Raw genomic sequence first — 13,819 nt, 5'->3', positions numbered from 1 at the left:
GCTGCAAGTGGAGGAGTGAGGAATCAAACCCGGTTCTCCCAGATAAGAGAGCTCTGGCTGACCCAAGGCCATTCCAGCAGCTGCCAGTGGAGGAGTGAGGAATCAAACCCGGTTCTCCCAGAGAAGAGAGCTCTGGCTGACCCAAGGCCATTCCAGCAGCTGCAAGTGGAGGAGTGAGGAATCAAACCCGGTTCTTCCAGATAAGAGAGCTCTGGCTGACCCAAGGCCATTCTAGCAGCTGCAAGTGGAGGAGTGAGGAATCAAACCCGGTTCTCTCAGATAAGAGAGCTCTGGCTGACCCCAGGCCATTCCAGCAGCTGCCAGTGGAGGAGTGAGGAATCAAACTTGGTTCTCCCAGATAAGAGAGCTCTGGCTGACCCAAGGCCATTCCAGCAGCTGCAAGTGGAGGAGTGAGGAATCAAACCCGGTTCTTCCAGATAAGAGAGCTCTGGCTGACCCAAGGCCATTCTAGCAGCTGCAAGTGGAGGAGTGAGGAATCAAACCCGGTTCTCTCAGATAAGAGAGCTCTGGCTGACCCCAGGCCATTCCAGCAGCTGCCAGTGGAGGAGGGGGGAATCAAACCCGGTTCTCCCAGAGAAGAGAGCTATGGCTGACCCATGCCATTCCAGCATCTGCAAGTGGAGGAGGGAGGAATCAAACCCGGTTCTCCCAGATAAGAGAGCTATGGCTGACCCAAGGCCATTCCAGCAACTGCAAGTGCAGCAGTGGGGAATCAAACCCGGTTCTCCCAGAGAAGAGAGCTATGGCTGACCCAAGGCCATTCCAGCAGCTGCAAGTGGAGGAGGTGTGAATCAAACCCGGTTCTCCCAGAGAAGAGAGCTATGGCTGACCCAAGGCCATCTCAGCAGGTGCAAGTGGAGGTGTGGGGAATCAAACCTGGTTCTCCCAGAGAAGAGAGCTATGGCTGACCCAAGGCCATTCCAGCAGGTGCAAGTGGAGGAGTGGGGAATCAAACCCGGTTCTCCCAGAGAACAGAGCTCTGGCTGACCCAAGGGGATTCCAGCAGGTGCAAGTGGAGGAGTGGGGAATCAAACCCGGTTCTCCCAGATAAGAGAGCTATGGCTGACCCAAGGCCATTCCAGCAGGTGCAAGTGGGGGAGTGGGGAATCAAACCTGGTTCTCCCAGATAAGAGAGCTAGGGTTGACCCAAGACCATTCCAGCAGCTGCCAGTGGAGGAGTGGGGAATCAAACCCGGTTATTCCAGATAAGAGAGCTAGGGCTGACCCAAGGCCATTCCAGCAGCTGCAAGTGGAGGAGTGGGGAATCAAACTCGGTTCTCCCAGATAAGAGAGCTATGGCTGACCCAAGGCCATCTCAACAGGTGCAAGTGGAGGAGTGGGGAATCAAACCCGGTTCTCCTAGAGAAGAGAGCTATGGCTGACCCAAGGCCATCTCAGCAGGTGCAAGTGGAGGTGTGAGGAATCAAACCCGGTTCTCCCAGAGAAGAGAGCTATGGCTGACCCAAGGCCATTCCAGCAGCTGCAAGTGGAGGAGTGGGGAATCAAACTCGGTTCTCCCAGATAAGAGAGCTAGGGCTGACGCAAGGCCATTCCAGCAGCTGCCAGTGGAGGAGTGGGGAATCAACCCCGGTTCTCCCAGAGAAGAGAGCTATGGCTGACCCAAGGCCATCTCAGCAGGTGCAAGTGGAGGAGTGGGGAATCAACCCCGGTTCTCCCGGAGAAGAGAGCTATGGCTGAACCAAGGCCATTCCAGTAGCTGCAAGTGGAGGAGTGGGGAATCAACCCCGGTTCTCCCAGAGAAGAGAGCTCTGGCTTACCCAAGGCCTTTCCAGCAGCTGCTAGTGAATGAGTGGGGAATCAAACCCGGTTCTCCCAGATAAGAGAGCTCTGGCTGACCCAAGGCCATTCCAGCAGCTGCAAGTGGAGGAGTGGGGAATCAAACCCGGTTCTCCCAGATAAGAGAGCTCTGCCTGACCCAAGGCCATTCCAGCAGGTGCAAGTGGAGGAGTGGGGAATTAAATCCGGTTCTCCCAGATAAGAGAGCTCTGGCTGACCCAAGGCCATTCCAGCAGCTGCAAGTGGAGGAGTGGGGAATCAAACCCGGTTCTCCCAGATAAGAGAGCTCTGGCTGACCCAAGGCCATTCCAGCAGCTGCAAGTGGAGGAGGGGAGAATCAAACCCGGTTCTCCCAGATAAGAGTCTGCGCACTTAACCACTTTACCAAACTGGCTGTCCAGGGTTGTCTATGCAGAAGCAAGCAAAGGCAAAACTACCTCTGAATGTCTCTTGCCTTGAAAACCAAACACGGTCACCATAAGTCGACTGTGACTTAACGGCACTTTACACCAACGCTGCAACCTTTGACGTGTCAATGGTGGACTTTTATCCACTGAACCCATCCCTGTTTATTGCAGCGTCCCCCACCTTTTTTTCATTATAGTACTTCAGTCCTTAGATGTTGAACTTGTTTGTTATGGGGGCTGGATCTGGCATCAATGAGTCCTTGTCGGGCCAGGCCACATGCGTCATAAAATGTAATGCCAGGAAGGGGAGATATAAACTTTATAAAGGACATCCTAATCCACCTCACTGGCTATTTGAGCCTCAGCCAACAGAAGGAAGACAGGCTTGGTTCGGTAGCTCTGCTGTGCAATTGAGAGGACCTGGCAAAGCAAGCTCTCTCTTCCCCCCTTCCTCCCCAAGGGAGGAGCCTCAGCCAATGGAGAAAATAGAGGCTTTGCTCTGTAGCTCCTGTGCGATTGAGCGAGCCTGGAAAGCAAGATGGAAGCAAGAGAGGGAGAAGGAAGCAGATGACAGTGAGTCGCTTGTGGGACTGATAGGAGCCCTCCGGGGGCCTGATTTGGCCCTTGGGCCACACATTTGACACCCCTGCCTTAGACTGTCTTTTGTTAATGTGTTTTCTGTATCTTGTAATCTGCCTTGAGTCTTGATAGAAAGGCGACACTAAATAGAAAAGAATGACCACCATGGGTTAACACTGACCTCTTTCTTTCTTTACTAGCACTCCCTAACCGGTTTGAAACCCCGTCTTCAGATCCTGGTTGAGGGAGCCCCAGTTAGTATGTTAAATGAAGTTAGTTTCGGTATGTCATAATGCTTTAGGGCAGGTTTCCCAAACTCCCCCCCCTCCCCCGTGGCCCGGTTATTTTTACACTTCTCCTTCGTGGCCCACTAAAATTTGGGCGTGGAGCCAGGAGACTTTGGGGGTGGAGCCATGAGACTTTGGGGGAGACAGGAAACGATGTACAAACAAGCCTAAAACTTGCAGTATTTTGTTTAGGAAAGGTAGGAGAATAGTGGGATTTTGCAATTGTAATGCAATGCAATGCAATTGTAAAAATAAAACATTAAGAAAAAGCACAAGGACCACACAGCAGAAACCTAAAAATATAAAATGCTCTCAGCCTGGGAAAACATGAAATGGCAGGGCGTTTAAAACTTCTCCCACGCCCCCAGATTAGCAGCTGCGAGGAAGGAAGGAAGGAAGGAAGGGAAAAGACTGACTGACAGAAAGAAAGAAAGAGAGAGAAGAAAGAAAGACAGAAAAAGACTGACAGAGAGAAAAGGAAGAAAGATGGGGAAAGAAAAAGGAAGGAAGAAAGGGAGAGAGAGAGAAAGAGAGCGAAAGAAAGAGGAGAGAGAGAGAGAAAGAGAAGAGAATGAGAGAAAGAGAAAGAAAGAGAGAGGGGGGAGGGAGGGAGAGAGAGAGAGGGAGGGAAACAAATATAGAAAAAAAAGAGAATGGAAAAAGGAAGGAAAAGGGTGAAAGGAAGGAAAGAGTGAAAGAAAGGACACTCTTACTGGGAAATCAGGCCATGGAGCTCTCAACGCCAAACCGCAGGGCCTGCAGTCCCCTGGCCGCCCCTCCCCCCGCCTTCCTCCTCATCGTGCCTCCTCCCCCCCACCCGGTTATAAGCCTCTGCGCCTCCTTCTCTCTCCCTTCCCCACCTCTGGCAGGTCAGTTTCATGCTGCACAAAACCCTTCCTCCCCTGCCCCACCCCGCCCGACAGCCCGATCGCTCGGAAATCGGCACGGAGCTCATTCCACGCTGGGCCAAGCCGACGGCAGCTCAAACACACCGCGGCCGAAAAGGGCACGTGGCTCCTCCCTCCCCTGGATGGGAAGGAAGTGCCAGGGAGGGAGCAGCCAAGCACCCTTTTCGCCCACGTTCTGTTTGAGCTGCTGCTCTTTTGGCCTGGCGTGGAATGAGGGCTCCGTGGCCCGGTGCCGGGTCATGACCCTGCCTTTGCGAAACGCCGCTTTAGGGAATAGATATTATTCCTGCTTTGGTCTTCCATTGAGATCTAAGCTGCATTAGCTAAATCTGTTGCCCATTTTTGGTTGATTTTTGTGCTCAGAGGCTTTCTGGTCGAAGGAGTAAATCTTATAAAGTGCTTAGGAAATGGCTCCTGGGATAACGGAGAGCACTTTGAATTGATTAACAGCCTGGTATAAAACGTGCTTTTATTCTCTTTCCATTTCAGATTTCCGCTGAATCCAAAAGGAGGAGAGAAACTGCAGTTTGAGTACGGCGTCTACCTTCTCAACAAAAACATTGCACAGGTATTTTAGCACTCTAAAATATTGAAGAGTTGTGTAGCTAAAAGAACATTCTGTGAAGAGAGGGTGAGTTTATTTATTTATTTAGTAGGCTTATATTCTGCCCTTTCCCATAACAGGCTCAGGGCGGATCACAACTGAATAACAATAAAAACCTACCGTTTAAATTTAAAACAATGCAATAAAATTAGTAAATCAAACAATAGAATAATAAAACAAATCGGCGCATCGTTGGACTGGAAGAAGAAGAAGATATTGGATTTATATCCCGCCCTCCACTCTGAAGAGTCTCAGAGCAGCTCACAATCTCCTTTACCTTCCTCCCCCACAACAGACACCCTGTGAGGTAGATGAAGATATTGGATTTATATCCCGCCCTCCATTCCGAAGAGTCTCAGAGTGGCTCACAATCTCCTTTACCTTCCTCCCCCATAACAGACACCCTGTGAGGTAGATGAAGATATTGGATTTATATCCCGCCCTCCACTCCGAAGAGTTTCAGAGCGGCTCACAATCTCCTTTCCCTTCCTCCCCCATAACAGACACCCTGTGAGGTAAATGAAGATACTGGATTTATATCCCGCCCTCCACTCCGAAGAGTCTCAGAGCGGCTCACAATCTCCTTTACCTCCCCCCCCCCCACAACAGACACCCTGTGAGGTAGATGAAGATATTGGATTTATATCCCGCCCTCCACTCCGAAGAGTCTCAGAGCGGCTCACAATCTCCTTTACCTCCCCCCCCCCCCACAACAGACACCCTGTGAGGTAGATGAAGACATTGGATTTATATCCCTTCCTCCGCTCCGAAGAGTCTCAGAGCGGCTCACAATCTCCTTTACCTTCCTCCCCCACAACAGACACCCTGTGAAGTAGATGAAGATATTGGATTTATATTCCGCCCTCCATTCCGAAGAGTCTCAGAGTGGCTCACAATCTCCTTTAACTTCCTCCCCTGCAACAGACACCCTGTGAGGTAGATGAAGATATTGGATTTATATCCCACCCTCAACTCCGAAGAGTCTCAGAGCGGCTCACAATCTCCTTTACCTTCCTCCCCCACAACAGACACCCTGTGAGGTAGATGAAGATATTGGATTTATATTCTGCCCTCCATTCCGAAGAGTCTCAGAGTGGCTCACAATCTCCTTTAACTTCCTCCCCTGCAACAGACACCCTGTGAGGTAGATGAAGACATTGGATTTATATCCCTTCCTCCGCTCCGAAGAGTCTCAGAGCTGCTCACAATCTCCTTTACCTTCCTCCCCCACAACAGTCACCCTGTGAGGTGGGTGGGGCTGGAAGGGCACGTTTCACAGGATACAGCAATTTCCGCCCAAAATGAACGAAAGTGATAATAATAGGGTAGCAGCATAGTCTGTAAAGCAGGATGTCCCAAACAAGCGAGGCCAACTGATGGAACAGGTGCTGGAATAGCACACCCGCTGCATCAACCAAAGGCCCGGCCGAACAGCTCCGTCTTGCAGGCCTTACAAAATGATAGTATATTTCTATATTTTGCATGGCGGGGTTCTTTATTTCGAGAGCTTCTTTATTTTGAGTGTTCGCGTATCTTCGCGTCCCGTGGGCACATCAGGCACGAGGCTGGACAATTAACATACAGTAGAAAAAAAGGAAGCAACTTGCCGCATTGGCTCACCCAGAATCCAGAACAAAAGCCTCTGAATCCCAGAGCCACGAGCCAACATCAGGGGAAAGTCTCACAGCAATACTCCTGCTAAGCTGTGGAGTCTTGTGAGCAAAATTCCATTTTGTGAGCAACTGGCATTAAGGCTGTGAGCTGCTGCATGAATCAGTTTGCTCTGGGGCCGTTTTTCCTGAGTTAAGACCAGGCCTCAGATTCAGCAGGAATTTACAGGAGCACAGCTGCTGAACCTTTCTGAGAGTTCCTCCTCTTCCTCCCCACCTACCTACCTTGTCCATTGAATAGGAGGTGCAGCTGCAGAACAATCCCTGGGTTAGGAGAGCAGTCAACCAGCCAGCCACCAGGAGCTTTGCTACACACCCAGTAGCTCTCATGAACCCCTGGAGAAGCCCACACCACCCTTTCTCCACATCTTATGTGATTTGGAGCAGTGAGTGGCTTGCTGGCCTCTTGACTGTGGAGCGGGGCTGCCCAGGAGAGCCCCAGGTGAGTGAAGCCTGCTCTAGCCAGCCCAAGCAGACCTCACTCGCCTGGGGCTCTCCTTTCTTGTATTGGGTTGCTTTTGGCTGAGGGGGCATATGCTAATGAGCTCCACCACCTATTTTTCTACAAAACGACCCCTGGTTAAGACAAAAATGTGTGAGCCGGAGGCTAGAAAACTGTAAGCGGATTCACACTAACCTGGCTTAGAGGGGACACAGGGCCTTGGCCTCTTTGTCCTGCTGTCGGCTGTCCGGAGGAAGTGGTTGGTTGAATTCAGACTTTGTTCTAATGCTTCAGACCCACACTGCTGCCCACTTGGTCGGCCAGTGGATGAGACAGGATGCTGGATGAGACGGGCCACTGCAGACCTCTTCTGGTGGCTCAGTGGTAGAACATCTACTCAGTAAGCAGAAGGTCCCAGGTTCAATCCCCGGCAGCTCCAACTAAAAAGGGTCCAGGCAAATAGGTGTGAAAAACCTCAGCTTGAGACCCTGGAGAGCCATGAATGGGGCTGTGGCTCAGTGGTAGAGCATCTGCTTGGTAAGCAGAAGGTCCCAGATTCAATCCCCGGCAGCTCCAACTAAAAAGGGTCCAGGCAAGTAGGCGTGAAAAACCTCAGCTTGAGACCCTGGAGAGCCATGAATGGGGCTGTGGCTCAGTGGTAGAGCATCTGCTCGGTAAGCAGAAGGTCCCAGGTTCAATCCCCAGCATCTCCAACTAAAAACGGTCCAGGCAAGAAGGCATGAATAACCTCAGCTGGAGACCCTGGAGAGCCATGAATGGGGCTGTGGCTCAGTGGTAGAGCAACTGCTTGGTAAGCAGAAGGTCCCAGGTTCAATCCCCAGCATCTCCAACTAAAAACGGTCCAGGCAAGAAGGCATGCATAACCTCAGCTGGAGACCCTGGAGAGCCATGAATGGGGCTGTGGCTCAGTGGTAGAGCAACTGCTTGGTAAGCAGAAGGTCCCAGGTTCAATCCCCAGCATCTCCAACTAAAAAGGGTCCAGGCAAGTAGGTGTGAAAAACCTCAGCTTGAGACCCTGGAGAGCCATGAATGGGGCTGTGGCTCAGTGGTAGAGCATCTGCTTGGGAAGCAGAAGGTCCCAGGTTCAATCCCCAGGAGCTTCAACTAAAAAGAGTCCAGGCAAGTAGGCATGAAAAACCTCAGCTTGAGACCCTGGAGAGCGGCTGCCAGTCTGAGTAGACAAGACTGACTTTGATGGACCCAAGAGGGTCTGATTCAGTAGAAGGCAGCTTCATATGTTCTATTATTATTATAAGGGTTGGAAAGTGCCATCAAGTTGAAGCTGCCTTATGGTGACCCGTAGGGTTTACACCGTGAGAGATGACCAGAGGAGATTTGCCGTTGCCTGCTTCTGCATAGCAACCCTGGGCTTCCTTGGCTGACCCTGCTTCGCTTCTGAGATCTGACGAGATCAGGCCAGCCTGGGCCATCCAGTCCCAGCTTTTTGTTTAAAAAAAGGTCGTCCCCTGTGAAAGCACCAGGCGTTCCCAACTCTGGGGTGACGTTGCTTTCACGACTTTTTCACGGCAGACTTTTTACGGGGTGGTTTGCCTTTGCCTTCCCCAGTCATCTACGCTTCCCCCCCAGCAAGCTGGGGACTCATTTGACCGACCTCGGAACGATGGAAGGCTGAGTCAACCTCGAGCCGGCTACCTGAACCAGCTTCCGCTGGGATCGAACTCAGGTCGTGAGCAGAGGGCTCCGACTGCAGTACCGCAGCTTTACCACTCTGCACCACGGGGCTCTTAGAGCTTTTTGTTAGGGCCAATCAAAATGATGTAAAACTTGGAGCACCCTAGAAGCAGAAGAACAAGAAGAAGAAGAAGAAGGATGCAGATTTATACCCCGCCCTTCTCTCTGAATCAGGATCTCTAAGTGGCTTACAGTCTCTTTTATCTTCTTCCCCCCCCAGTGGACGCCCTGTGAGGTGTGGTGAGGCTGAGAGAAAAGAAGAAGATATTGGATTTATATCCCACCTTCCACTCCAAATCTCAGAGCGACTCACAATGAACATATGAAGCTGCCTTATACTGAATCAGACCCTTGGTCAGTATTGTCTTCTCAGACTGGCAGCGGCTCTCCAGGGTCTCAAGCTAAGGTTATTCACACCTATTTGCCTGGACCCTTTTTTGGAGATGCTGGGGATTGAACCTGGGACCTTCTCCTTCCCAAGCAGATGTTCTACCACTGAGCCACAGTCCCTCCCATCTCCTTGTCTGAGCTGCACCATCCCGGCCCCTCCTGGTCCCCAGGCAACCCGGCAACCCCCCCCCCCCGAGACCGCTCGACCCACCTACCTCGGCTGATGGAGGTGGGCATCCTGGGCTGTCGGGGGAGGTGCGAAATGCCGGGACGCATCCGGGCCTTGAGTGGATGTGGTGGAGCAGAGCACAGCGGCCAAGCCGCAGAGGCCCAGGCAGCTCTGGGATGAGGCTGATGGGGGCTGAAGAAGGCAAGTGGCACGGGGAGGGGAGGAGCTCCCACCCCAGACAGAACCCGATGTCCAGTTCCAAGGCTGACGGCCCAACGGGCTGACCCACTCGGGGGGGGGGGGGGTGGGCATGAAGGAAGAGGAGACGGCTCACCCTCCCGTTCTGAGGCCACAAGCGTCCCCCTCCTGGGCCTCCTCCCACTATGACCGCCGGCCGATGATGTTGACGGGGCGCCACACTCCTTTCCCTTCCTCCCCCACCACAGACACCCTGGGAGGTGGGTGGGGCTGAGAGTGCTCTCCCAGAAGCTGCCCTTTCAAGGACAACTCCTGCAAGAGCTATGGCTGACCCAAGGCCATTCCAGCAGCTGCGAGTGGAGGAGTGGGGAATCAAACCCGGTTCTCCCAGATAAGAGAGCTATGGCTGACCCAAGGCCATTTCAGCAGGTGAAAGTGGAGGAGGGGGGAATCAAACCCGGTTCTCCCAGATAAGAGAGCTATGGCTGACCCAAGGCCATTCCAGCAACCGCAAGTGGAGGAGTGGGGAATCAAACCCAGTTCTCCCAGAGAACAGAGCTATGGCTGACCCAAGGCCATTCCAGCAGCTGCAAGTAAAGGAGTGGGGAATCAAACCCGGTTCTCCCAGATAAGAGAGCTCTGGCTGACCCAAGGCCATTCCAGCAGCTGCAAGTGGAGGAGTGGGGAATCAAACCTGGTTCTCCCAGAGAAGAGAGCTCTGGCTGACCCAAGGCCCTTCCAACAGGTGCAAGTGGAGGAGTGGGAATCAAACCCAGTTCTCCCAGATAAGAGAGCTCTGGCTGACCCAAGGCCATTCCAGCAGGTGCAAGTGGAGGAGTGGGGAATCAAACCCGGTTCTCCCAGATAAGAGAGCTCTGGCTAACCCAAGGCCATTCCAGCAGCTGCAAGTGGAGGAGTGGGGGAATCCAACCCGGTTCTCCCAGATAAGAGAGCTCTGGCTGACCCAAGGCCATTCCAGCAGGTGCAAGTGGAGGAGTGGGGAATCAAACCCAGTTCTCCCAGATAAGAGAGCTATGGCTGACCCAAGGCATTCCAGCAGGTTCAAGTGGAGGAGTGGGGAATCAAACCCGGTTCTTCCAGATAAGAGAGCTATGGCTGACCCAAGGCCATTCCAGCAGCTGCAAGTGGAGGAGTGGGGAATCAAACCCGGTTGCCCCAGATAAGAGAGCTGTGGCTGACCCAAGCCCATTCCAGCAGCTGCAAGTGGAGGAGTGGGGGAATCAAACCCGGTTCTCCCAGATAAGAGAGCTCTGGCTGACCCAAGCCCATTCCAGCAGCTGCAAGTGGAAGAGTGGGGAATCAAACCGGTTCTCCCAGATAAGAGAGCTCTGGCTGACCCAAGGCCATTCCAGCAGCTGCAAGTGGAGGAGTGGGGAATCAAACCCGGTTCTCCCAGATAAGAGAGCTCTGGCTGACCCAAGCCCATTCCAGCAGCTGCAAGTGGAGGAGTGGGGAATCAAACCCGGTTCTCCCAGATAAGAGAGCTCTGGCTGACCCAAGGCCATTCCAGCAGCTGCAAGTGGAGGAGTGGGGAATCAAACCCGGTTCTCCCAGATAAGAGAGCTCTGGCTGACCCAAGCCCATTCCAGCAGCTGCAAGTGGAGGAGTGGGGAATCAAACCCGGTTCTCCCAGATAAGAGAGCTCTGGCTGACCCAAGCCCATTCCAGCAGCTGCAAGTGGAGGAGTGGGGAATCAAACCCGGTTCTCCCAGATAAGAGAGCTCTGGCTGACCCAAGCCCATTCCAGCAGCTGCAAGTGGAGGCGTGGGGAATCAAACCCGGTTCTCCCAGATAAGAGAGCTCTGGCTGACCCAAGGCCATTCCAGCAGCTGCAAGTGGAGGAGTGGGGAATCAAACCCGGTTCTCCCAGGTAAGAGAGCTCTGGCTGACCCAAGCCCATTCCAGCAGCTGCAAGTGGAGGAGTGGGGAATCAAACCCGGTTCTCCCAGATAAGAGAGCTCTGGCTGACCCAAGCCCATTCCAGCAGCTGCAAGTGGAGGAGTGGGGAATCAAACCCGGTTCTCCCAGATAAGAGACCTCTGGCTGACCCAAGCCCATTCCAGCAGCTGCAAGTGGAGGAGTGGGGAATCAAACCCGGTTCTCCCAGATAAGAGAGCTCTGGCTGACCCAAGGCCATTCCAGCAGCTGCAAGTGGAGGAGTGGGGAATCAAACCCGGTTCTCCCAGATAAGAGAGCTCTGGCTGACCCAAGGCCATTCCAGCAGCTGCAAGTGGAGGAGTGGGGAATCAAACCCGGTTCTCCCAGATAAGAGAGCTCTGGCTGACCCAGGGCCATTCCAGCAGCTGCAAGTGGAGGAGTGGGGAATCAAACCCGGTTCTCCCAGATAAGAGAGCTCTGGCTGACCCAAGGCCATTCCAGCAGTTGCAAGTGGAGGAGTGGGGAATCAAACCCGGTTCTCCCAGATAAGAGAGCTCTGGCTGACCCAAGCCCATTCCAGCAGCTGCATGTGGAGGAGTGGGGAATCAAACCCGGTTCTCCCAGATAAGAGAGCTCTGGCTGACCCAAGCCCATTCCAGCAGCTGCAAGTGGAGGAGTGGGGAATCAAACCCGGTTCTCCCAGATAAGAGAGCTCTGGCTGACCCAAGCCCATTCCAGCAGCTGCAAGTGGAGGAGTGGGGAATCAAACCCGGTTCTCCCAGATAAGAGAGCTCTGGCTGACCCAAGCCCATTCCAGCAGCTGCAAGTGGAGGAGTGGGGAATCAAACCCGGTTCTCCCAGATAAGAGAGCTCTGGCTGACCCAAGGCCATTCCAGCAGCTGCAAGTGGAGGAGTGGGGAATCAAACCCGGTTCTCCCAGATAAGAGAGCTCTGGCTGACCCAAGCCCATTCCAGCAGCTGCAAGTGGAGGAGTGGGGAATCAAACCCGGTTCTCCCAGATAAGAGAGCTCTGGCTGACCCAAGGCCATTCCAGCAGCTGCAAGTGGAGGAGTGGGGAATCAAACCCGGTTCTCCCAGATAAGAGAGCTCTGGCTGACCCAAGGCCATTCCAGCAGCTGCAAGTGGAGGAGTGGGGAATCAAACCCGGTTCTCCCAGATAAGAGAGCTCTGGCTGACCCAGGGCCATTCCAGCAGCTGCAAGTGGAGGAGTGGGGAATCAAACCCGGTTCTCCCAGATAAGAGAGCTCTGGCTGACCCAAGCCCATTCCAGCAGCTGCAAGTGGAGGAGTGGGGAATCAAACCCGGTTCTCCCAGATAAGAGAGCTCTGGCTGACCCAAGGCCATTCCAGCAGGTGCAAGTGGAGGAGTGGGGAATCAAACCCGGTTCTCCCAGATAAGAGAGCTCTGGCTAACCCAAGGCCATTCCGCAGCTGTAAACGAAGAAATGGGGAATCCAACCTAGTTCTCCCAGATAAGAGTCCTCACACTTCACCACTGCACCAACTCTGGCTCTCCAAACTGGGCCCCCAAACAGGGCAGAGAGGCTGAGGCTTTCCCCAACATTGTCTTCTGCCGCTGGAACGGAGGTTTCTGGAAATGCCACAGTCATGGAATCATCCTGCGACTGAGCAGGCAAACTGTACACCTCTTCGTATTGGAACAGGTCCACTCCCCTATTGGATCTTTTACGATACACCTCTTGCCCTTCCGATTCCTTTGTGGGAGGGAGAGAACTGAGACACAGTAAACACAATCACTGGAAATCCAAACACGCCCCCAGAGGGAGCGTGGAATCTCTGTGAACTCGCACCGCTGAGTACAATGAAAAAAACCACGTCCGACTCCTTGGAGAGCTGAAGGTGGAATTGTAAGCAGGTCAATGCAATTTTCTGCAGAATGTTATGGCCGTTGTTTGGAACCGGGAATGGCATCTCGGTGTGCTCCGTTTCAGCTCGATGGTAATAGCTTCCATCTGTTGCGTCTGGGTGCGAGTGCGCACGTGTGTGAATGAAAGACGAAGAATTTTTTTGTAAGAGTTCAGTTCCCGAATAGGAATTCCTTTGCATAGCGATGAGATTTTGCAAGCGTTCCTGCTTCACACGGACTTGGAGAGATGGTGCAAGGATGGCTTAAAGATCTGGGAATTAATGTATCCTCTTCCAGAAGGTGAACCATAAAGTGGGAATCATCCAGTGCGGGTGTCCCCAATGTGCTGCTCATGTCTCCGTGGTGCCCATCAACATCTTCTTTGAGAGCCAGTTTGGTGTAGTGGTTAAGTGTGCAGACAATTATGTGGGAGAACCGGGTTTGATTCCCCACTCTTCCACTTGCACCTGCTGGAATGGCCTTGGGTCAGCCATAGCTCTCTTCTCTGGGAGAACCAGGTTTGATTCCCCACTCTTCCACTTGCAGCTGCCGGAATGGCCTTGGGTAAGCCAGAGCTCTCTTCTCTGGGAGAACCAGGTTTGATTCCCCACTCTTCCACTTGCAGCTGCCGGAATGGCCTTGGGTCAGCCAGAGCTCTCTTCTCTGGGAGAACCAGGTTTGATTCCCCACTCCTCCACTTGCAGCTGCTGGAATGGCCTGGGGTCAGCCATAGCTCTCTTATCTGGGAGAACCGGTTTGATTCCCCCACTCCTCCACTTGCAGCTGCTGGAATGGCCTGCGGTCAGCCATAGCTCTCTTATCTGGGAGAACCGGTTTGATTCCCCCAC

The 13,819-nt window shown here is 53.1% G+C and overlaps 1 protein-coding gene across 1 annotated transcript in view; it reads left to right on the top strand.

The window, feature by feature from the left end:
- UVRAG (UV radiation resistance associated) overlaps positions 1–13,819 on the top strand; it is a 161,991-nt gene that overhangs the window by 121,630 nt on the left and 26,542 nt on the right. Inside the window, exon 13 of the mRNA XM_060235346.1 lies at positions 4,489–4,567. Within this exon, the coding sequence (XP_060091329.1) occupies positions 4,489–4,567 (79 nt within the window). The remainder of the gene's footprint in view (positions 1–4,488; positions 4,568–13,819) is intronic.

This window comes from Heteronotia binoei, chromosome 3, assembly GCF_032191835.1.
Source record: "Heteronotia binoei isolate CCM8104 ecotype False Entrance Well chromosome 3, APGP_CSIRO_Hbin_v1, whole genome shotgun sequence".
Lineage (NCBI taxonomy): Eukaryota > Metazoa > Chordata > Lepidosauria > Squamata > Gekkonidae > Heteronotia > Heteronotia binoei.
The sequence above is the reverse complement of the archived record's forward strand: the minus strand, read 5'-3'. Positions and strand labels throughout refer to the sequence as shown.